The following is a 24,127-nucleotide window of genomic DNA, read 5'->3' as shown; positions in this document are numbered from 1 at the left end:
GCAGTAATCTCTTGGACACTGGCCTTAGCAACATTTTCTAGATATGTCTCCCCACGCAAGGGAAACAAAAACAAAAATAAACTATTGGGACTACACCAAAATAAAAAAACTTTTGCCTAGCAAGGGAAACCATCAATAAAACAAAAAAGGCAACGTGCTAAATAGAAGAAGATATTTGCAAGTAATATATCCGACAAGGGGATGAACTCCAAATATATAAAGAACTTACACAACTCAACACCAAAATCCAAATAATCTGATTAAAAATGGACAGAAGGCCTAAACAGACATTTTTCCAAAGAAGGCACACGGATGGCCACCAGACACAAAAAGATGATCCCTATCACTAATCATCAGAGAAATGCAAACCAAAACCATAACAAAATATCATCTTACACCTGTCAGAATTGCTAGAATCAAAAAGACAAGAAATAACAAGTGTTCATGAGGATGTAGAGAAAAAGGAACCCTCATGCACTGTTGGCAGCAATGTAAATTGGTGCAGCTACTGTGGAAAACAGTATGGAGGTCCCTCAAAAAATTAAAAAGAGAACTACCATATGATTTAATAATTCTACCACTGAGTATTTTCCTAAAAGAAATGAAGGGGGTGAAAAACACGCACCCCCATGGTTGCTTACTGTAGCATTACTTATAACAGCCAAGTATGGAAGTGTCCATCCATAGATCAATGGATAAAGAAGATGCGGTGTATACACACACACACACACACACACACACACACACTGGATTATTATTCAGCCCTAAGGAGAATGAGATCCTGCCTTTTGTGACAACATGGATGCATCTAGAGGGTATGCTAAGTGAAGTAAGTCAGAGAAAGACAAACACCTTATGACTTCACTGATACGTGGAATCCAAAACGCAAAACACACGAAACGCAGAAACACACTTGTAAACCCAGAGAACAAACTGATGATGGCCGGAGGGAAGGTGTAGGCATACGCAAAACGGGCCAAGGGGAGTGGGAGATACAGCTTCCAGCTACGGAATAAGTCATGGGAATAAAAGCCCCAGCACAGCATAGCCACAGAATGTCGTCAGTGGTACTACGATATGTTGTATGGTGACAACAGTTAGGTACACTTGCCATGAGCACAGTATAATGTAGAGATGTGTCCAATCACTAGGTTGTACACCTGTAGCTAGCGTCAATTAAGATAAAAAGATGACGCTATTTTACGTGGTAACACATTTCTTTAATGAAGTCTCTGGTTCTAATTTTTATATAACATTACTGCTTTATTTTCTGATAGAAGTTACGAGAAAAAAAAATTTTTAAGAGGTTTGGAAAAAGGTCCCAACAAGCAAATGAAAATAAAAATAGTCTGTAATTATGCCATTCTGAGATAAGTACTAACATTTGATGTTAATTTTGAATCCTTTTAAAAATTACATTATGACCATTAACCGTGTCCTTATATGTTACTGGAAATCATCATTTTAAATAGCTACATAATTTCACAAATGGAGGTATCGTAACTCAGTTAGCTTTTCCCTTATTTAGGGGCATTTAGGTTGTTTCTGGTATTTTTGCTGTGAAATACTGCTATCATACACATTTTGATATATAAATCTCTGCTTGAGTTTCTGTTCCCTTAGTATAAGTTCCTGAGATTCTCTCAGGAGCCAACGCGGTGACAGGGCTCCACGGGTGTCTGTCTGTCAGGACTTGGAAAACTGTCACACATTTGCTGGGCTACAGTCTGTGACTGTGCTTTTTTCTTAAAAAAAATTTTTTTTAATGTTTATTTATTATTGAGAGACAGAGAGAGACAGAGCATGATCATGGGAGGGGCAGAGAGAGGAGGAGACACAGAATCCAAAGCAGGCTTCAGGCTCTGAGCTGTCAGCACAGAGCCCGACGTGGGGCTCGAACTCGCGAACTGCGAGATCATGACCTGAGCCGAAGTTGGACGCTAAGCCGACTGAGTCATCCAGGCGCCCCTGTGATTGTGCTTTTAATCCCAGCAAATCAACTTCCGAGGGTTCTGTGTTCTCCAACAGTGTCTCCGATTTGCCCATCCACTCAGCTCTCCTCCATTACCCCGCCCGCCCACCCTAGTAGATAGAGTGCGATACTAAGAACGGATCTCTGGACCCACACTTTGCAGATTTGTACCCTGGCATCACCACTTTGTAGCTGTGCGCCTTGTTTGACTTATGACTTGACCGCTCTGTGCCTCAGTTTTCTCGCCTATAAAATGAGGAGAATAATACTGCCTATCCTATGGGATTATTATGAGTATTAAATGAATCAATATATGTAAAACCCTTCATCAATGCAGGGCATAAGGGAAGTGCTATGTTCATACTAGCTATTATTATTCTCAAGGATACATAGAAATGCTAAAGAATAACTTCAAGAAAAGACACCAAGATCCAAGATATTTCAGAGGCGATTTCTGGGTGGTATATAATTATGCTTTTTTGTCTTCATATTATTACATTCTCTCGATTTCACATTTCACAAATGCCAGGGTATTGGAGGAAGATTTTGTTAGACTACTTACTCCCTAACCCTGCTTCCAGAATACTTTCCTTCCTCCCCTTACTAAATTTTTTTTAATGTTTATTCATTTTTTGGGAGGGAGACAAAGAGAGAGAAAGGGAGAGACGGTGCAAGCAGGGGAGGGGCAGAGACAGACGGAGACACGATCCGAAGCAGGCTCCAGGCTCCGAGCTGTCAGCACAGGGCCCGATGTGGGACTTGAACCCGTGAACCGTGAGATCGTGACCTGAGCCGAAATCGGACGCTTAACTGACTGAGCCACCCAGGTGCCCTGTTCCTCCCCCTTATTAAAGCAAACCAATCAACCAACTCCACCAGTCATCGTGGTAAATGAGGAAACGTTAGGCGAAAGTCACACGTTCACAACGGGTAGGGCAGAGAGACAGGAGAAGCCATCACGGAGCGCACAGGACAGCCTACCTCGGACGTAATTTAGGGGAAACAAGTGGACTCTTCTTCTTAAAGTAAACACTTGAGTTTTCCACTCACTGCAAACAAACCTAATCCTAAGCGACACGGAGGCAGGATAACACATTCACTTGTTCGCTGGAGGTCTTCTTCCTGTATTTTACCTCTCGTGTTCCACAAAGACACTGAGTTCCGTTTGTATCAGCATCTCCTGGGCTGTTTAAATCCCAGGGCCCCAAACTGAAGCCGGAAAGAGCATACTTGCCTTCCTGGCTTTGGATCCACAGGGCTCCTTCCGGAGACTGTGGGCCGTTCCCAGAAGGCAATGAGAGGAGGGAGGAAGCAGTGGGGCAGAGGAAGGAGACCCTTAAACGGGCAGCGGATGGAGGTCTGTCTGTGGCTTTCTGCTGCCTGGCAGTGCCAGAGGGCCTGGGCAGGGCCCCAGAGGAGAACAGACAACGGTGCCCGGCCTTGCCAGAGCAGCCCAGGCCCCACGCCACCTCCCGGGTGCCAAGGAGTCTGTGAAGCAGATAACGGGGGATCCCTGGCCATGTGAGAGGTGAGCGGCCTCCCTGTGAAGATCCCACCTAAGCCCCAGCTTCTGGTTTTACCCTGGAATGGACAGCTGAGGGAGAGCATCAAATGCCTGGCCAGCCAGGCTGGCTGGGGGTGGGGGGGTGGGGGGAAGGGGGTGTCTGGAGTCAGACCTGTTGTAATGTAAAGAAACGGATATTTCTTGTATAATGGAGATTCATGATCGCTGTACTATCTTTTATGAAATCGGGTGCTTTGTAAATATCAAATCGCTTGCAATGAGCCTCACATGTGGTCACGGTGAATCTCAAGATCGTAACTGGACACCGCTAATCGAAGGAACGGCAATCCCGAAGCCACACGCCCGTGTGCCTCTATTCATTGCTGTGTGAGGCTGGCTCCTGCTGTCTCGTCCCCGAGGAGCCACCTCGCACAGATGCACTCTGTTCTATGCAGGAAGAGGAAGGCGTTTCTGCAGCTGTCCCGGCTCGCGTCCACTAATCATCTTTATAAAACCCATTTTGTCTGAAGGTTTTCGAGCGCCCCCACCATAGGAAACTAATAGCTTTCAAAGGAAAGGCTCCCTTGAATCACGTGCGATTAAGGGGGCTCATTTTAACTGTATGTTAGTTGTCTGAGGACAGGAGTCTCTGAGAAATGCCGAGCGAGTCTGATCTCAGCCAGCAGGGCAGACCCTGATAACAGGTCAGGGACAAACGACCAGTGGGAGTTGTTGGCACAATAAGGTTTAAAGCTTTTGACGCAAAAGTAAATAATGAGCAAAATATCTGGGTTATCACTCAGGGAGACTGTCTCTTCTCCCCCTCTCCGGTTGTTACTCTCTGAACTTTGCCTTGGGTGGACAAAGGCCATCTGTCCTCTCCCGGGTCACTGCAGGGTACAGATGTTTCTTTTTTACTAATCTTCCATATTGGAGGTGATGCTCGCGCGAGCACTGGTTCGGTGCGGAAGTGAAGTGGACCCAAGCCAGCATCCGGCAGCTTCGGCTGACCCACAGCGATGGTCCCTGTGACCCATTAAACCACAGTGGTCACTGAGGAGAACGAGCTTATTGGTAGGGGGACCACAGAGTGATGGGGCTGTGATTTGGAAAGACCGACCAACTCCTGATTGGTAAAAGCATTGTGGAAGTCACTAGGACTAAAAAGACAAACGACTAAATCAGTTACAGGCCATTACTAAAAATTATATTCGGAAACAATGAAAGGATTTTGAAGTCTCTTTTTGATGTATGGATTCTTATGTGTAAAACTTAAGGTGACAACATATTGGGTCTGATGGGACATTTTCCTGACCTCTAAAATTGGAGGAAGTTTGCAACTTCCAAGAGGCCACATTCTGGCCAAATAAAACATTCACTCAAGCTCTGTTTAGCATGTACTGTAAATGTCCAATGTACAAGATGTCCAATGTACAAATGTACAAATGTAAATAAGCATTGATCTGAAAGGCACAAAAACACAAATGATAAAATTTGCTTTAGCTTCAAATTTGACAAAAGACTTTGCTAGGATTATATTTCCTAATTCTCATAGGAAATGAAGCAGGGCCCTTGGGAGGCCATCTTTGCTGCTATGACAACTCACTTATCTGGCACTACTTGGGGATGCTGTTTGTAAACAGGAAGTTATCTGAATGTTAGATCTTACGTTATTTAAATGCTGAAATTTCTGCAGCTGAGTTATTTTGTAAGGATTATTTTAATTGTAAATAGAAGGCCCTAAATATGCTTTTACTGTTTCTTGATGATTCAAGGCCATCGTTCATGCAACCAGTGGCGGTGCCGTGATCTGATCCACAGCTGTCCTTTGGGACCACTGATGTTTGCTGGCCGGCCTGCCTTGATGCCACGGACACCAAGCTGATCAGAGCAGGCTGCTGGGCTCCCTCTCCCCATGAATATATTCAGCTGAGAAGAAGTCCAGGTTCAGACGCCCTGACAAACCCCATCCAAAGGGGAGTGAACATTCCTTCCAACTCAGGCTTTACCCATGACTCTTTCATACCATAAAGTTGTTCACATGTTAAGGGACCAGAGTGCAAGCTCATGAGTCTACAGTCAATGAATATTTATTAAGAATAAGCATTAAAAAAAACAAAAATAAAAAGGGGCGCCTGGGTGGCTCAGTCGGTTGAGCGTCCGACTTTGGCTCAGGTCATGATCTCGCGGTTCGCGAGTTCAAGCCCCACGTCGGGCTCTGTGCTGACAGCTCAGAGCCTGGAGCCTGCTTCGGATTCTGTGTCTCCCTCTCTCTCTGCCCCTCCCCTGCTCATGCTCTGTCTCTCTCTGTCTCAAAAATAAATAAAAACATTAAAAAAATTTAAAAAAATAAGGCATGCCTATCTTATGGCCCCGGGTTCAGAGCACAATGGAGCTTCTCTATAAATGTTGACTGATGAAGTGTGTGTGTGTATGTGTGTGTGAGAGAGACAGAGTGAGAGAGTGAGTGAGAGAGAGAGACAGAGGAAGAGACAGACACAAAACACATACTAGCAATGTTCAACAAAACAGTGTCAAATTTAGTAATGGTGGCATAAAAGATCTTAGGGAAAAATATAGTTTTTAAGAGAGTATTTATACATTGTCTTAGTCTTTCAATGGAAGATGAATTTGCATATGTGTGTGTGCTCCTTCACACAAATCAAATATCTTGAGAAAAATGTTGGATAGCCTCAAAAATAGGTATTTTCACGTCCTAAAAGAATCACAGTGCAGTTAGGAAACCTCAGACATCATATGTGTCTCTTTCCAACCTCTAGAGAGGTTGAGAAATCCAGAAGTAGTCGTCTAGGATTACAAGTTCTATATTCTTGGCTGCTTCCAACTTTGGATCATTCTTATATTGAAAAGCGTCCTTCCTCAGATACACCTGGATTAAAGTGTCTTTTTTGTGTCCTTTTGACAAAGGACACTCTAGTCAGTTTCTTAAAGATACTTATTAAGCTACCTCTTAACGACACAGCAGTCAGCTTCTACCAAGTTCTAGTAACTGGGCTAGAATGTGTGTGTGTGTGTGTGTGTGTGTGTGTGTGTGTGTGTGTGTGTGATATGTTCTTTGTTGGAAGATCAAAATGAGTTAGACATGGTTGGAGGGCTCAAGGAGCTGAAAGTTCAGAGAGGGAAAGGTGGATGCATTCACAAATAACTCTGATAAATGTGGTGAGGGCAATGACAAACACATGCTCAAGGCTCAGTGATGGAAGCACAAATGGTGATCTTGATTTGTAGCAGTTCTGGGTTTGTTCTCAGGGTTAGTCCTTTCTATGTGAGCACAAGCCCAGCAGGGTCCAGCCACCTCAGTCATCTGTGGTCAAGAGACCCTTGAATGTCAGGGGAAGACACAGTTGACCACCCAGGAGTCAGGCACTCAGTTATTCCTCCCATAAATGTTTTGTACCCATTACTTTCTTTCTGTAGTACTGTGAGAGGATAGAAAATATATATACTGGTCTGTGCCTGTTTCCTGCCACAAAGCTCCTAAAATACTTACAATTTCCTAAGTGACATGAACACTCGACGCATCTCTTGTTCTGATATTTGTCTTTCACCCCATCCTGATTCCTAAAACACTTGTAAATGGCTAAGTGACAAGAGTACTAAGGACGTCTTTTGTCCCAAGGAGGCGACTCTGGGTGGACTCCTCGATGGGGGCTGGTCTCCAGAAAGACCACGCCATGATCAGATGCTGGAAGTTCAGGGGAATTCAGACTATATTGGGAGGACAGCCTGCATCTGATCCAAGGCCTCTTTTAAATTAGTTTACAGGGGCGCCTGCGTGGCTCAGTCAGTTAAGTGTCTGACTATTGATTTCAGCTCAGGTCATGATGTCACTGTTTGTGAAGACTGAGCCCCTGAGGGGCTCTGTGCTGACAGCAAGGAATCTGCTTGGGATTCTCTCTCTCTCTCTGTCCCTCTCCCACTTGCACTCTTGCTCTTTCAAAATAAATAAATAATAAATTCACAAATTGATATACCAAAAGTGCATTGCTTTGTGACTTTTATTTTATTATTTTTTTAATGTTTATTTATTTTTGAAAGAGAGAGAGACGGAGTGTGAGTGAAGGAAGTGCAGAGAAATAGAGGGAGGCACAGAATTGGAAGCAGGCTCCAGGCTCTGAGCTGTCAGCACAGAGCCCGACGCGGGGCTCGAACCCACAGACTGCGAGACCATGACCTGAGCCAAAGTCGGACGCCTACCCCACTGAGCCAGCTAGGCGCCCCGCTTTGTGACTTTTAAATGTTTATTTATTTTTGAGAGAGAGACAGAGAGAGACAGAGAGACAGGGAAAGAGCATAAGCAGGGGAGGGGCAGAGAGAGAGAGAGGGAGACACAGAGTCTGAAGCAGGCTCCAGGCTCCAAGCTGTCAGAACAGAGCCTGATGCGGGGCTTGAACTCACAAACCATGAGACGGTGACCTGAGCTGAAGTCGGATGCTTACCCCACTGAGCCACCCAAGTGCCCCACTTTGTGATTTTTAGACATTAAGGTGTAGAAGCATGCTAAGAACTCGATGTTCTGAGAGTCAGAGATTGTCATTTTGTCTCAGTCAGCAGCAGCTTTCTAGAATGCAGTCACCTCTTATTCGTTGCTCTGCACCACGTACATCTATCAACCTCCGAATATTCCAGCCATCCACTGCCTAGATTCAAACAAACCACCACCCGTGCGTCTTACGTTCCTTTGCTCTCTTCCAATACAAGAAACCCCAAGAGCCGTTAAGACGCTCTGGGCACCTGAACCTAAGGAAGGATGGCAATTTCCCATCCGGGCCGAACGCTCTGAATACGCTTACCCACTGTGGCAGGAGCCTGTTGCACGAACCTGAGCAGAAGGTGGAGGCGAAGTTCTGGAGGGCCGAGTCCACCTCCTCCACGCTGGGCAGAGCCAGCAGGCGGGGCAGGAGGCTCTCCAGGGCCTGCAGGAACAGCCTGGCGCTGTGCTGGTCCGCCTCCTGGTTCTTCAACAGTTTCAGGGACAGAGCGGCAGTCCGCAGGGACCTGTGGCCCAGGCAGTCCCGAGGGGTCTGCTCTTCGTCAGCCAGGGAGCCGTTGTCCGACCCGATGTCCGACACGTCGGACCTGCCTGAGTCCTTCTCTGCCGCCATCGAGTACTGGTCGCAGGAGTCGAACTCGGTCCGCGAGAGGTCTTGGTCATCTACGCTGAAATTGCTCTCGCTGTACCGGGAGCCATAGGACCTCATCCTGCAGTCCACCGACAGGAAGTTCGTTATGTCGGGGTAAGCCACCGTGTGGCTCCTCTGGACCACGTCTGGTTGGTCGACCGCCTCGGGCTCTGGCACCTTGCTCAGCGTCTCCCTGCTCTCCGGCTGCGCTGGCGACCTGAGGCTGTGCTTGTGGTTGTCGGAGCGGTCCTCGGGCGTGGTCTGGCCCAGCTCGCCCTCCAGGGTGGTCTGGCCCGTGTCCGTGGTCACACTGATGCTGATGTCCGGGCTCCTCTCGTTCCCCGCCTCCCACGGCGTGTGCTCGGAGGACAGGACGCGCCGCTGCCAGCGGAAGTCGGCCTCGTTGATCTCCATGGAGTCCCGGCTCCACTCGGCCCCGTCCTTGAGCTCCTCCAGGCGCAGCAGCAGCAGCTGCACCTGGCCTTCGCTCAAGCCCTTGCCCTGGCTCAGCTCGTCCAAGGCCCCGAGCAAGGTGCAGACGCAGGACACGGCTGCATAGCACGCCTCGATGCCGCCCTTGATGCACGCTTCGGTCATGCCATCCATGATGCTAAGGGTTTGAGGGAGAAAACAACATCAGCATAGGCAACGTGGGAGAATGCTGCAGAAGGAACAAGGCGGGTGAGTCTGGTGAGCAGGGCAGTATGCAAAACAGATCCTCGGCTCTACATGAAGTGAAATGGTCTGGGCAAAAAGTAAAATGAAACAAACATGCTCCGGCTGGCAGAGGAAAACCTCCAGGTGAAGTGGCCCACCTTGAATCACACTGACTCTTGGTTGGCTGGTTTATCTATCTGGAGACACACAAAAATTCCGCATGGGAGTTTGTGATCTCCACAAGGACAGGCACTGCATAATCTCACTTTTGGATTATGTTCGTTTTTTTTTTCCCCCCGAAAGCAAACAGTTATAATGGCTATAGGATAATGAGGACATCCTCTATAAGACCAATATATTCCGGAACAGGTGCAGGTGAAAACAACAACTGCAAATTAGATGATGTTCAGTTTTCTAGGGAAGCGACAAGTAAAGGAATCTTATAGTGCTGGAATTCAAAACGTTTTTCCCCAACGTAACCCCAATGGATAATTTTTGTACATTTCATTCTGTACATTGCGTTTACTTTAAGTATGACAATATGGAAAGTTACAGGATTGTAATACATTGAGATAAGACTTCTCATATGGCTTGCAGGGACATTACTGAACAATAACATTCCACATAAGGCAGATTCATAAAAATTTCAGGGCCTTAAAAACAAGGTCAAGTGCATTCAGAGAAGCATCGCTCGCCAAGCAATAGTAGGTGGAAAAGGGGAATGTATCATACAGTTTGAGAAGATCCAGATGAGACTTTCGTTTTGAAATTGATCTTTTTCTGGATTCTGGTTCAGTGGAGCCGGGTCCTGCCAAATCACAGAGGCGCTGTGGGCTCCCGAGTAGCTTTAAGAAAAGGGGGAAAAAAAATAACAGTAAAGTGAACACCATAAAAAAGCACAAGGTCTTAAAATTGTGAGTTCAAAGAGACATGTACGCTCTCTATTGATTGACACACTCGAAAAAAACCCCACAACTGTTTGGAACTACAAATCTTTTTTTTTTTTTTTTAATTTTTTTTTAACGTTTATTCATTCTTGAGACAGAGAGAGACACAGCATGAACGGGGGAGGGGCAGAGAGAGAGGGAGACACAGAATCCGAAGCAGGCTCCAGGCTCTGAGCCATCAGCCCAGAGCCCGACGTGGGGCTCGAACCCACGGTCCGTGAGATCGTGACCTGAGCTGAAGTCGGACGCTCAACCGACTGAGCCACCCAGGCGCCCCTGGAACTACAAATCTTAATAGAACTGATCTAAGTATCCATCTTGTCACAGAACACACTCAGTTCAGGACTGGCTTAGACAAAGCAAATTCTCTAAGGGGTTGTTTCAAAAACTTTTATAGCACAGAACAATAAAGCACTTGTATCTACGTTCTTTAGTGAGAATGGCCTCTAATTTAACTTCCCTCTACTCTCTTTGTCTCACTTTGCTATCGGAGCCGGCTAGCTGCAAACTGCATTGATCAAGCATACCCGGAACATTCTCCAGAATAGATCATATGGCAGGGCACAAAACGAGTCTTAAATTTAAGAGAACTGAAATCATATCAGGAGTCTTTTCTGATCACATTGGCACGAAACTAGAAATTAATTACATGAGGAAAACTGGGAAATTCACAAATATGTGAATTTTAAACAACATGCTACCAAACAACTAACGGGTCAAAGAAGAAATGAAAAGAGAAATTAAAAAAGACCTTGAGACAAACAAAAATGGAAATATAACACCCCCACAGTTATGGGATGCAGAAAAAGCAGTTTCAAAAGAAAAATTTAAAGCAGTAAATGCCTACCTCAAAAAAATAAGAAGTCTCAAACAAATAATGTAACGTTACACTTTAAGGAACTAGAAAGAGAACAGGTGAAGCCTAAAGTTAGTAGAAGGAAGTAAATAAGAAAGATTACAGCAGACATAAATGAAATAGAGACTAAAAAACAACAGAAAAGATCAATGAAACTAAGAGTCGATTCTTTGGAAAGATAAAATTGACACACTTTTATTAGACTAGCCAGGAAAAAAAAACTAGAAGATTTAAATAAAATCAGAAATGAAAGAGGTGTTACAACCGGTACCACAGAAATACAAAAGACCCCAAGAGACTCTTATAAAAGTGATATGTCAACAAATTGGACAACCTAGAAGAAAAGAATACATTTCTAGAAATATATGACCTACCAAGACTGAATCATGAAGGAACAGAATATCTGAATAGATCAATTACTGGTAAGGAGATTGAATCAGTAATCAAAAACCTCCCAACTAACAAAAGTCCAAGACCAGATGACTTAACCAGTGAATCCTACCAAACATTCAAGGGATTAATATCAATCCTTCTCAAACTCTTCCACAAAGCAGAAAAGGAGGGGATTCTTTTCTTTCTAATTTTTTTTTTTTTTTTTTTTTTTTTTTTTTTTTTTTTAGTGTTTATGTATTTTTGAGAGAGCATGAGCAGGAGAGGAGCCGGGAGGGAGGAAGACACAGAATCCAAAGCAGGCTCCAGGCTCCTAGCTGTCAGCACATAGCCCAATGCAGGGCTCAAACTCACTAGCTATGAGATCGTGACCTGAGCTGAAGTTGGACGCTTAACCGACTAAGCCACCCAGGAGCCCCAGGAGGGGACTCTTTTCAAACTCATTTTATGAGGCTACCATTACCCTGATACCAAAACTTGACAAGGACACCACAAGAAGAGAAAATTAGAGGCCAACATCTCTGATGAACATAGATGCAAAAATTCTCAATAAAATGTGATCAAACTAAATTCAACAACGTATTAAGAGGATCATATACCATAATCAAGTGGGATTTATTCTAGGGATGCAAAGATGGTTCAAGTGACTGAGCCACAAATTAGTCAAGTGATTCACAACGTTAACCAAATGAAGGACAAAATGAAAAGATAATTTCAATTGATGCAGAAAAAGCATTTGACAAAATTCCACATCCACTTATGATAAAAACTCTCAAAAAGGTGGGTGGAGACGGAACGTATCTCAACATAATAAAGGCCATATATTACAAATAGCATCCTATTCAACAGTAAAAAGCCAAAAGTTTTTCCTCTAAGATCAGGAACAAGACAAGGATGCCAATCTTGCCACTTTTATTCAACATAGTATCGTCAGTCCTAGCTACAGCAATCAGGCAAGAAAAAGAAGTAAAAGGCATCCAAACTGGAAAGGAAGAAATAAAACTGTCACTATTTGCAGATGGCATGATATTATATATAGAAAACCCTACAGACTCTTTTAAAAAACTGTTAGAACTAACAAATGAATTCAGAGAATTTGCAGGGTACAAAATCAGCATATAAAAAAATCTGTTGCATTTCCATACACTAATGAACTATCAGAAAGAGAAATCAAGAAAATACTCCTATTTACGAGGCATCAAAAAATAAGGAAATGCCTAAGAATAAATTTAACCAAGGAGGTGAAAGACCAGTATACTGAAAACTATAAGTCATTAATAAAATAAATTGAAGATGACACAAATAAATGGAAGGATGTTCTGTGCTCATGGATTCAAAGAATTAATATTGTTAAAATGCCCTTACTACCCAAAGCAATCTACAGATTCAATGCAATCTCTACCAAATTTCCAATGGCATTTTTCATGGAAACAGAACAAACAATCCTGAAATTTGTATGGAACCATAAAGACCTGGAATAGCGAAAGCAATCTTGAGAAAGAGAAAAACAGGAGCCATCACGCTCCCTGATTCAAACTTTATTACAAAGCTACGGTAATTAAAACATTATGGCACTGGCATAAAAACGGACGCATAGATCAAAAAGAACAGAATAGAAAGCCTAGAAATAAGTCTATACGTATATGTCAATTAATATATAACAAAGGAGGCAAGAATATACAATCGGAAAAGGACAATCCCTTCAACAAATGGTGCTTGGAATACTGGACAGCCACAAGCAAAAGAATGAAAATAGACGACTGTCTTCCACCATACACAAAAATTAACTCAAGATGGATTGAAGGCTTGGATGTAGGCCTTGAGACCATAAAACTCTTAGAAGAAAACATAGGCAGTAAGCTCCTTGACATGAGTCTTGCAGATGATTTTTAAAATCTGATACCAGGGGCGCCTGGGTGGCTCAGTCGGTAAAGCGGCTGACTTCGGCTCAGGTCATGATCTCACGGTCCGTGAGTTCGAGCCCCACGTCGGGCTCTGTGCTGACAGCTCAGAGCCTGGAGCCTGTTTCAGATTCTCTGTCTCCCTCTCTCTGACCCTCCCCCGTTCATGCTCTGTCTCTCTCTGTCTCAAAAATGGATAAACATTAAAAAAAAAATTTAAAAAAAATAAATAAAATCTGATACCAAGCAAAAACAACAAAAGCAAAAATAATCATGTGGGACCACATCACACTAAAAAGCTTCTGCACAGCAAAGGAAACCATCAACAAAATGAAAAGGCCACATACTGAAAGTATTTGCAAGTCACGTATCTGATAAGGGGTTAATATCCAAAATACAGAAAGAACTCCTATCACTCAATAAAAAGATAAAAAAACCCAAACAATCCAATTTTAAAACTGGGTAAAGGACTTTGAGTAGACATTTCTCCAAAGAAGACATACAGATGGCCAATGGACACATGAAAAGATATTCAACATCAATCATCACCTGGGAAATACAAATCAAAACCTCAATGAGATACTACCTCAGACCTGTTAGAATGGCTATTATCAAAAAGATTAGGGGTGCGTAGGTGGCTCAATCAGTTAAGTATCTGAGTCTTGGTTTTAGTTCAGGTCATGATCTCATGGTTCACAGGATCAAACCCCTCATCGGGATCTGTGCTGATAGCATGGAGCCTGCTTGGGATTCTCTCTCTCCCTCTCTCTCTCTCTCTGCTTCTCTCCCACTCATGCATGTGTTCTCTCACTCAATAAATATACTTAAAAAAAGACTAGAAAAAACAAGTGTTGGCAAGGATGTGGAGAAAAAAGAATCCTTGTGCATAGCTGGTGGGAATGTAAATTGGTACAGCCCCTATGGTAAACAGTATGGAAGTTCCTCAAAAAATTAAAATAGACTGCCATACAATCCATTGATTACACTTCTGAATATTTATCTGAAGAAAATGAAAACACAAATTCAAAAAAGATACATGTACCCCCATGGTTATTGCAGCATTATTTACAATAGCCAAAATATGGAAACAACCTAAGTATCTCTCAAAGGATAAGTGGATAATCCAAAGAAGATGTCGCATACCCGCCCCCCCCCCCCCCCACAGAGAAATACTACTCAGCCATAAAAAAGAATGAAATCTTGCCATTTGTGGTAACATTGATGAAACTAGAGAGTGTTATGCTAAGTGAAACAAGTCAGACAAAGAAAGACAAATATTGTATAATATCTCTTATAGGTAGAATCTTGAAAAACAAAACAATAAACAAAAGATCACGCTCATAGTTACAGAAAATTGGTGGTTGTCAGAGGTGAGGGGTGGGGGGATGGAAAAAATGGATGAAGGGGGTCAAAAGGTAAAACAACTTTTAAAAAATTAAAAAAGAACACATGGGTTGAGGAGTATTCCCTCATTCTATTCCTTGGAAAAGTTCACATATTATTGGAACTATCCATTCCTTAACGGTTGGCATAACTTGTTTTTAAAGTTGTATGGGGCCAATGTTTTGTTTTTTTTTTTAATTTATTTTTATTTTTATTTTTTTTATGGAACGATTTTTAACTACTGATTCAATTTTTTTAAAAGTTTCTAGAACTATTTAGGTCCTCAATTTCTCAGCTTGTTAAAGGCTATGTTATTTCCCAGGGATTTATCTATTTTATCTAAATTTTCAAATTTACTGGCATCGGTGGCCTTATTAGACCTTGATTTCTTTAATGTTTCTAACATTTATAGTTCCAAGTGTGTTTTCATTCTTATTTCTATTTAGTTGTTTTTACCTATTCTGGGATTTTGTGATTGCTTTTATCAAGAGTTTTTCAATTTCCTCAGTTTTTTTAGAGCCCTGATATTTTTCACTTTAGTGATCCACTATATTTGCTTTTTATCACATTACTTTCTGCTTTTATCTTCTTTATTTTTCCTCTTTTCTACTTTCTTTGAATTAAATCTGCTCTTCTTTTCCCAACTCTCTAACTTGGAGAATTAGAATATTAATTGTAGGCTTCCTAACTTTCAATATAAGCATTTTAAGCTATCAATACCCTTGTATATAGCGCTTTGGCTACATCCTACAAGTTTTCACATATAGAATCTTCATAATAATTAGTTATTATTTCCATGTGTTAGATGTCTTTAAACAAAATTTTATTTTGAGGCTAATTCAGGAAAAGATTGGGTTAAGTGCATTGGAAAAGACTTTCAATCACTATGTCCATTATTTTCAAAGTGATTTACACTCATGGGAAAAGGTATATTAAGTAGAAAAAGTTGTATCTTAAGGGGCACTTCTCTTTCCCTCTCTCCTTCTACATTCCTTTTGGACCCCAGAAATTGGGAACTTCTACTCTCTTGGAGGCAAAGAAATGAAGCTTCCACTTTTCTCTACACATTTTATTTTATTTTTTTTAATCAAAATATATTTACCTTTTTTTCAGGAACAGAATGTAATGATTCATCACTTACAAAAAATACCCAGTGCTCATCCCAACCAGGGTCCTCCTTAATGTCCCTCGCCCATTTAGCCTTTCCCCCAACCCTACCAGCAACCCTCAGTTTGTTCTTTCTTATGGTTTGTTCCCTCTCCGTTTTGTATTATTTTTGCTTCCCTTTCCTTATGTTCTTCTGTTTGGTATCTTAAATTCCACATATGAGTGAAATCATATGATATTTGTCTTTCTCTGACTTATTTCACTTCGCATAATACACTCTAGTTCCACCCACATTGTTGCAAATGGCAAGATTTCATTCTTTTTGATCGAGTAATATTCCATTAAATATATGTACCACATCTTTATCCATTCATCAGTCGATGGACATTTGGGCTCTTTCCATACTTTGGCTACTGTTGATAGTGCTGCTATAAACATTGGGATGCACGTGTCCCTTCAAATCAGCATTTTGGTATCCTTTGGATAAATACCTAGTAGTGCAATTGCTGGGTCACAGGGTAGTTCTATCTCTAATTTTTTGAGAAACCTCCATACTGTTTTCCAGAGCGGCTGCACCAGTCTGCTCTCCCACCAACAGTGCAAAAGGGTTCCCCTTTCTCTGCATCCTCACCAACATCTGTCGTTGCCTGAGTTGTTAATTTTAGCCATTCTGACAGGTGTGAGGTGGTATCTCCTTGTGGTTTTGATTTGTATTTCCCTGATGATGAATGATGTTGAGCATTTTTTCATGTGTCGATTGGCCATCTGGATGTCTTCTTTGGAAAACTGTTTACGTCTTTTGCCCATTTCTTCACTGGATTATTTGTTTTTTTGGGTGTTGAGTTCGGTAAGTTCTTTATGGATTTTGGATACTTACCCTTTATCTGATACGTCATTTGCAAATATCTTCTGCCATTGCCTTTTAGTTTTGTTGTTTCCTTTGCTGTGCAGAAGCTTTTTATCTTGATGAAGTCCCAATAGTTCATTTTTGCTTTTGTTTCCCTTGCCTCTGGAGACATGTCAAGTAAGAAGTTTCTGTGGTCAAGATCAAAGAGGTTGTTGCCTGTTTTCTCCTCTAGGATTTTGATGGCTTCCTGTCTTACATTGAGGTCTTTCATCCATTTTGAGTTTATTTTTGTGTATGGTGTAAGAGAGTGGTCCAGGTTCTGTTTTCTGCATGTCGCTGTCCAGTTTCTCAACACCATTTGCTGAGAAGACTGTCCTTATCCCATTGGATTCTTTCCCACTTTGTCAAAGATAAGTTGGCCATATGTTTGTGGGTCCATTTCTGAGTTCTCTCTTCTGTTCCATTGATCTGAGTGTCTGTTTTTGTGCCAGTACCATACTGTCTTGATGATTACAGCTTTGTAATACAGCTTGAAGTCTGGAATTGTGATGCCTCCTGTTTGGGTTTTCTTTTTCAAGATTGCTTTGGTTATTCGGGGTCTTTTCTGGTTCCATATGAAGTTTAGGATTGTTTGTTCTAGTTCTGTGAAGAATGCTGGTATTATTTTGATAGGGATTGCATTGAATATGTAGATTGTTTGGGGGAGTACTGACATTTTATTTTTTTGAAAAATTTTTTTAATGTTTATTTTTGAGAGAGAGAGGGAGTCAGAGCAACAGTGGGGGAGGGACAGAGAAAGAGAGGGAGACACACAATCTGAAGCAGATTCCAGGCTCTGAACTGTCAGCACAGAGCCCAACATGGGGCTCAAACCCAGGAGCTGAGCTATGAGATCATGACCGGAGCCCAAGTCCAATACTAAACTGAGCCACCCAAGAGTCCCTTATTTTTTTTGACATTGAAAGGGTCAAGTTTCCCTCCCTCCTTTCCCTTCCTTTCCTTTCCTCTCCCTTTTTTTTCCTTCCTCTCCCACTCTTCTCCCTCTCCTACCTGCTTAGTCTCCTCCCTCTTCCCCCCCCCCTGCCCCCACTCTCTCTCATGCTACCTGCCAGGCCTGCACCCAAGTGAAGCTGGTGGGGTCTAAGTGCCTCTAGCTGTCCCATCCCTTGATACAAAGGTAAGTGCATTTCAGGGGCATGGCTGTGGGGAATCTCACTTTCTTTTTGGATCTTATTACATTCTTGAATCTAACCTTACCAGTAACAAATTAGATGACAATACTTCATTCCCACATTAATCTTGTGTTTATTTCTCAGTTGTTTCCAAATCTGGAGGGAAAGGGCACTGAGTGATTACGCTTCTGAAGAACCCTCAACAACTGCTTGAAGAAAGGCAAGACACGTTTAATCCCAGCTTCTTGCGGTGGGAATGAGGGATGTGATGTCAAGTGGCTGGGATGTCAAAGGTCTGATTAAAGATTAGGGAACTCCTTCTGAAGCCCGACCATGGGAGAGAGAAAAGGAAGCAAGGTGTACTGTTGATCACTGTTCATCTTGGGGGAAAGCGGAAACAGGAAAGAGAATGTGCTTCGAAAAACAAAATGTCCTGTCTTTGATTAAAGGACGCACAGCGCATATGGCAGAGTGACAAATTACAAAGAGAACAGGGAAATAACACACCAAGCATTCAAACTCCAATAGGCTAAGCAAACATTCTGGGTGCCCAGGGGTTTTCTTTGGGTGCACAGACTGCACATTTTGGTTTCCAGGTTACCAACCTCCCCCAATTATTGGTTGTCATAGCGAGTGGAGGTCCCACTTGTCACAATAACCTGGCCCACGTCAGTCTGCTGTGCTTCATGGGGCAGCACCGTCTGGACATGCTATTTAGGTGCTGGTGTCTAATTCCAGCCTTGCCCTGTAAGATAATCTCGGGAAGCTAGAAAATCTATGGGAAGGGGAAAACATATTTCCTCTGCAGTCGTAAAGAAATTATCATGTCAAATACATGTAGACACCTCCAGACCCCACATGCAATGTATTTACTTAGCATTCACTCATCAAGTGGATCCACCATAAGTAGCCACAACCCCAGTGCCGCTCAACCCTGAGTGGGAAAGAAAGGTTGCTGCTGCTTACACAACGTTGTCTTTGAAGATAGTCTGTCTTCAGGGCCATCTGTCATTCAGTCAAAATTTATCGAGCACTGATTCGGATTCAAGCACTGCAGTGTTGGATACCGGGTTGGGGGTGGGGAGACGGAACCCAGGAAAGCAACGGATACAAAAACGTATTTGAGAAGAAGTTTGCACCATGTGGAAACGTTCAGTGGGATGGGACGTACAATTAATTGCTAAATGAGGGAATTTAGAGAAGACCAAAAGTAGTGGTTTGGGGAGGCAGCAGCGTGAAGGAGGAGGGTTTTGACGGCACAGAGAGCTGTTCTTCGAACACCCCGGTTCATGGGGCGGCCCTGCTACTCACAAGGACTTTGGGCAAGTAACTTCGACTCATGGAGGCCCAGCCTCCCCACCGAGAAACTGGGAGTAGTGTTACCTTCCTAAGAAAGTTTGTAAATCAACTAACATGCAGTGCCAGCTGTGCCTGGCACATTTCAATCAACTGCTTGACGCTAAGTGGAATGGCCCGTGGGGAGACGGGAGGGGAGTCTGCATGGAAGCAGGAGCCTGGGAGCTGAACGGAGCAAGGTCGGTCAGGCGGAACGAGGGTGATGACGGGAAATGAGGACGACGACAGAAGGGTCTAGCAACGGGGCAGAGGAATTCAGACTTGATAGAAGAGGCGACAGGAGCCGTGAGAGCCCGAAAATAAACTGTTAACAGTGGTGATTGAGAAGTCTAAGTCCAGAAGGACAAAAGGAAGGAAACAGGCAGCCAGAGAGCAGAGCTAGAATTAGAGCCCCACTCCAGGCAGGAGGTCATGAGGAAGAGTGAGTTCCAGCCTCCACATGTTTTTTCTTTTCCTTAGGAAAGCAATAAGCATGCCAAATGTCTGTCTGGCCCTTTATGCTTGCAGAGTACCGATGCAAACCGTATGGCATTTTGAACCTTTGGAATATTACTACTAGGCACGGATACAAAACTGTAGGCTCAGAGTTAAACGCTTGAGCTACTATAACCTAGCTGGGGAGTGGCAGAGAGAGGATCCAAACTCTGACTCTTCAACTGAGGCTTAAGAAGGGGGTAGCTGAGCCAGCAGGGGAACGGGGGCTCCTAGAATCATTTGCATCGCAGTATCAAAGTCAAGTACGGTAGTAAGTGCGTTGTAGGAAAAGACCTTGGGTTTCAGGTCAGACAGACCGGGGTGTATACCCTTTCTCTTTCTTTGGGACCTTGTGCAAATCATTTGACTCTCTGAAGCCTCAGTTTCTTTGCGGGAGGGAAAATTCATTTTTTCTGGCATCGTGTCTCTACAGGGAGGAACATTCAGTGGAATAAAATTCTGGACCTCTCTCCTCTCTCTCTCACTTCCTCCTAATGGAGGGGGAGTCTGATCTCACTGGTGAATGTAGGGGGAGCTGAACATGAGTAGCCAGCCTCTTCCTCTTTCTTCCCCTTGAAGATCTGCCTATTCAGAGAAAGCCCATTCTGCTCCCCTGTTTAGAAACTTAACAAGGGTAGGGCTGGGTCCCCAAGGGAGCTGGGTGGTGAGAAACTAGTCTAGTCTCACTTGCCTCCAAAGCTGTATTGTGTTCGTCAACCTGGGACTGATCAGTTATTAAAGCTGACCCTATGTTTGTATTGCCTGAAGCTGTGATAGGGAAAAGAAATAACATTTTTCACTAGTAAAAGTTGATATACAACATCCAAGAGTTATCAAGAGTATTAGAGATAATATATGTGAAGTTCTGGGCATAGAGAAGGTAAGGATTAAAAGGTTATTATTGTGTGCTCATAGATTTTCGTAACCACAATTAGATCTGAATCACTCCTTGATTTCTAGAAATATTGAGTAAGAACTTTCCATTGTTCATTACAATCAAATCTTGTCAAGGCAACACCAAGAGGCATTTTAAATTAAGCTTTTGAGAAACTGATGAGTAGCAAATATTACTTTAAATCAATGAATCATCAACAAGGGAAATTTGCTACTCTGGGTTTGTTGTTGTTTTGGTGTAGGAACCAAAAGCAAAGGCAACGAACACGTTCACAAATACTAAAATGTGGATCTCTTTTCTTTTTGGTTGAGAGACAGCAGAGAAATTCTTATTTGAAGTACCTTCACAATAACCCTCATTCCTCCTCAAAACCATGAAGGAGCACACGGGGATGGCTGTTACAAGCTGGACAATCTTTACCTTCTCACAGGGGTCATGATGTTTGGGATTATGAGGCCTAAGAAGGAATGAGGCCAAGGGATTCCTTTTAATAGTCAGAGATTAGTAATGGTTTTGTTTTGTTTTGTTTTGTTTTGTTTTTGGATAATATACAACATGAGTAGAAAATCACTTGGAAATCCAATTTTGGCAAAAGGGAATAAACACATATAGCTGCACAAACAGCCCCTAAGGGAAGGGGATGAAATCAGCCCGGGGCCCGGTCAGATGCCTGCAGTGTGAATTATCAATGGCTTTGCATCGGTCAGCACCCATCGACCCCTCCTTCCCCGGGCTCCCAACACATGGATACACGCCCCCGTCCTAAAGATGCTGCCCGTGACTGGATACCACGTAGTAACAAGTAAGTTTGAGCAGGTGCCTGGCAAACATTTTCCGAGTGCTTTCTGCGTGTAAGACGCAATGTGCAGATAACGCCTCCCGCCATCTGGCCAGCACGGTGGCGTTCTTCGGGGCCTCCTTACCTCTTTCATGATTTTGATGGCTTCCACCCGGTGCTGGGGTGGCGGATAGAGCAGCACCCGGTGATACAGGGACTGGAGCACGGGCTTCATGGAGTCCACCGACCCCACCAGCCGGACCAGCTCGGCCGCGATGTAGTAAATGGTCCGAGCCACCGGCCCGCTCAGGGCTGGCGCCGTGGAGGAGCAGCCCGACCCCCGGCCGTGGTCGGAAACTCCCGGAGATGCAGAGTCCGACTCGACGCCCGCACCGCCACTGCTGCTGTGAGCGGAGGTGATGGTTTTGTCATGAATTGGATTCCCCAGGATCACGATGAGAGCAGGGCAAAGGTTCTTCCTGGGAAGACACAGGAGGAGGAAACATCCGTTCCGCGACAAGCCGAAATGATAAACTGCGAATATTACCCCTGATACCACAAAAATGGCTGGTACGAGTTGGGTTCTTTACTGCCCCTCTTTTTGGCTAATGTCCTGCCTCAGTTTTCCGCGTCTCTCCGTCACTTGTAGGTATACGAAGAGAATACTTTTTCTCGGAACTCCAGGCAGAACTGACTAAAGAAAATCCCGGGAGAAGTATTAAGAAACTGTCTTACGTAAAGAAACGGACTCAACATGCTAAATGGCTTCGTCAGAGTGACTCATTTTACTATAAATAACAAAATTATTTCTACTTCTAATTTCAGAAGTTAATTTGAAATTCTGACACATGGTACTGTCACATCATTCGATTTCCTCCCTGTGGAAAAGCCCCGGAACCCACAGTAACTAGCTGGCTGCCTGCGGGCCCTGTCACTTGTGTGTACCTCTGGCTATAATTAAGTGACTCGTCTGCACGTTGAGATGGAGAATGTACCACGGAAGGGCTAAGAATAACACTCAGTCGCTCTTGCCCCCCTGTGCAACCTTCTGGTGCCTTCGCATACTTTTAGGATAGACCGGTAACCTAGAAAACAATCCCCTCCTTCCTGAGTCTCACGATCCCGTGGTGTCAACAAAATGCAAGAGGGCCCCGGAAACCTATTTTATAAAAAAAAAAAAAAATCATAAGCTTCTCTCTATCCTGGTCTAGTGCCTGCAAGCAAAACAATTTCCCTGCTTTCTAAAGCACGTGCCCACGGGCGAGATGACCGGTAGGTCACGGATGCCATGGGAGGGGACCCACACGCACGGCTAGAAGGGGAGAACGCTCGAGTTGGGGTTGGGGGTGCGAGGACGGGTGCTCACCAGATCAGGTCTGTGAAACCTCTGTGCAGGTGCATGGAGGGGGAGGAGCTGCTGAGCACGGACAGGATGCACTCGGAGTACAGGAGCTGTAGCTGCTGCTGGTCGCTACGGAAGAACAAAATCAGCGTGCAGACGCATGCCAGGTAAGGGCAAAATTGAAAAGGTGATGTGTGGGAAACGCTTGGAAAAATAGCAGGCGTTAGAGAAGTCTTAATTTGGGGGGGGGGCGGTTGGCATTATGGGTTGAATTGTATCCCCCTCCAAATTTATACGTTGGGAGTCCGAACCCCTGGTACGTTAGAACATACATCAGAACCGGAATCAGGAAGAATTTAATGTTCAAGCACACATTTACTACAGACATATGATACTTTGAAGAGAATTCATTCAAGAATCCTGGAATCCTGGAAGGGAATGGTCAGAAATAAAAGGAGGAACTTTGCTTTGAAAAATCTTTGGTTGTGTCTCTTTTCTCATAACATAAAGTAAATAAATGCCAAAAGGAAGCTTCGTGCCCTCAGTTCATATAACTCCCAGGACGGTGGCGGGGGGTGGGGGGGGGGCGGCTGGTGGTGGCAGGGAAAGGCAACACCAGGGACAGGCAGACTAGAACCCTGAGACAGGAAGGAAGAGAAGTTAGCACCAGTCCCAAACTCCAGAAGGGCACATACACACACAACTGTCAAAGGGAGAAAGGTTGCACAGACCCAAGAGCAAGGATTGCAAGAGAGGGGCCCGTGGGTCCCTGGTTTAAGCGCTGTGTTAGATACCTTGGCGATCGGTCTCTGCAAAACTGACATCAAGCTGGCTGGCGAGCTATACGCCAAAGGCAAAATCCTGCCCATGGCCTCATGAACCAGACATGCTTTTCACGTTTTTAAAGGTTACAGAACAGTAACAGAAATGAACAGTGAGCAGAGGCAGAGGCAGTATGCGGCCCTTTACAGCAAACTCTGATCATCTCCTCGTCCAAAGAGAACTGTGCAATGATTCAGATAGTGAGTAATCCGAATGCTAATGCCATTATCCTGAAGAAGGGAACTCCGCTCATATTTGGATGTGCTCTACCACACCCCCTAAGTGGGGAAGAAGAGATGGGTAAAGGCTGAGTTTCCACGAAACTTATTACCATTTGCCAAGAGGAAGGTGGTGGTTGGAGGAAGAATAAGAAAGGCAAGACATACGTAGCCATTTTGGGGCCAGGTCAGGACTTTTGGTTTCCATACTCCTACACCCACATGCTTCCCTACCCTTCTGAGCAAGACCTCGTTCCTGGCAGGAAGAGCACATCCTTCGTTAGAAGAGACCAGAGACTCTCTAGAGTCTAGACTAGACTAGAGAGACAAGAGACTAGAGAGACAAGTAAACAAGTGGGTAA

The 24,127-nt window shown here is 43.9% G+C and overlaps 1 protein-coding gene across 7 annotated transcripts in view; it reads right to left on the bottom strand.

Annotated features, from left to right (window-relative positions):
• ARFGEF3 (ARFGEF family member 3) overlaps nt 1-24,127 on the bottom strand; it is a 185,630-nt gene that overhangs the window by 67,311 nt on the left and 94,192 nt on the right. For all 7 annotated transcript variants that reach the window (XM_045058104.1, XM_045058105.1, XM_045058106.1 and 4 more), the window contains 4 exons: nt 22,750-22,854; nt 21,529-21,862; nt 10,010-10,122; nt 8,320-9,230 (listed from right to left, as the gene is read on the bottom strand). In XM_045058104.1, coding sequence (XP_044914039.1) covers nt 8,320-9,230; nt 10,010-10,122; nt 21,529-21,862; nt 22,750-22,854 — 1,463 coding nt within the window. The remainder of the gene's footprint in view (nt 1-8,319; nt 9,231-10,009; nt 10,123-21,528; nt 21,863-22,749; nt 22,855-24,127) is intronic.

This window comes from Felis catus, chromosome B2, assembly GCF_018350175.1.
Source record: "Felis catus isolate Fca126 chromosome B2, F.catus_Fca126_mat1.0, whole genome shotgun sequence".
Lineage (NCBI taxonomy): Eukaryota > Metazoa > Chordata > Mammalia > Carnivora > Felidae > Felis > Felis catus.
Note: the sequence above shows the minus strand (reverse complement) of the source record. Positions and strands in the feature narration are given on the sequence as shown.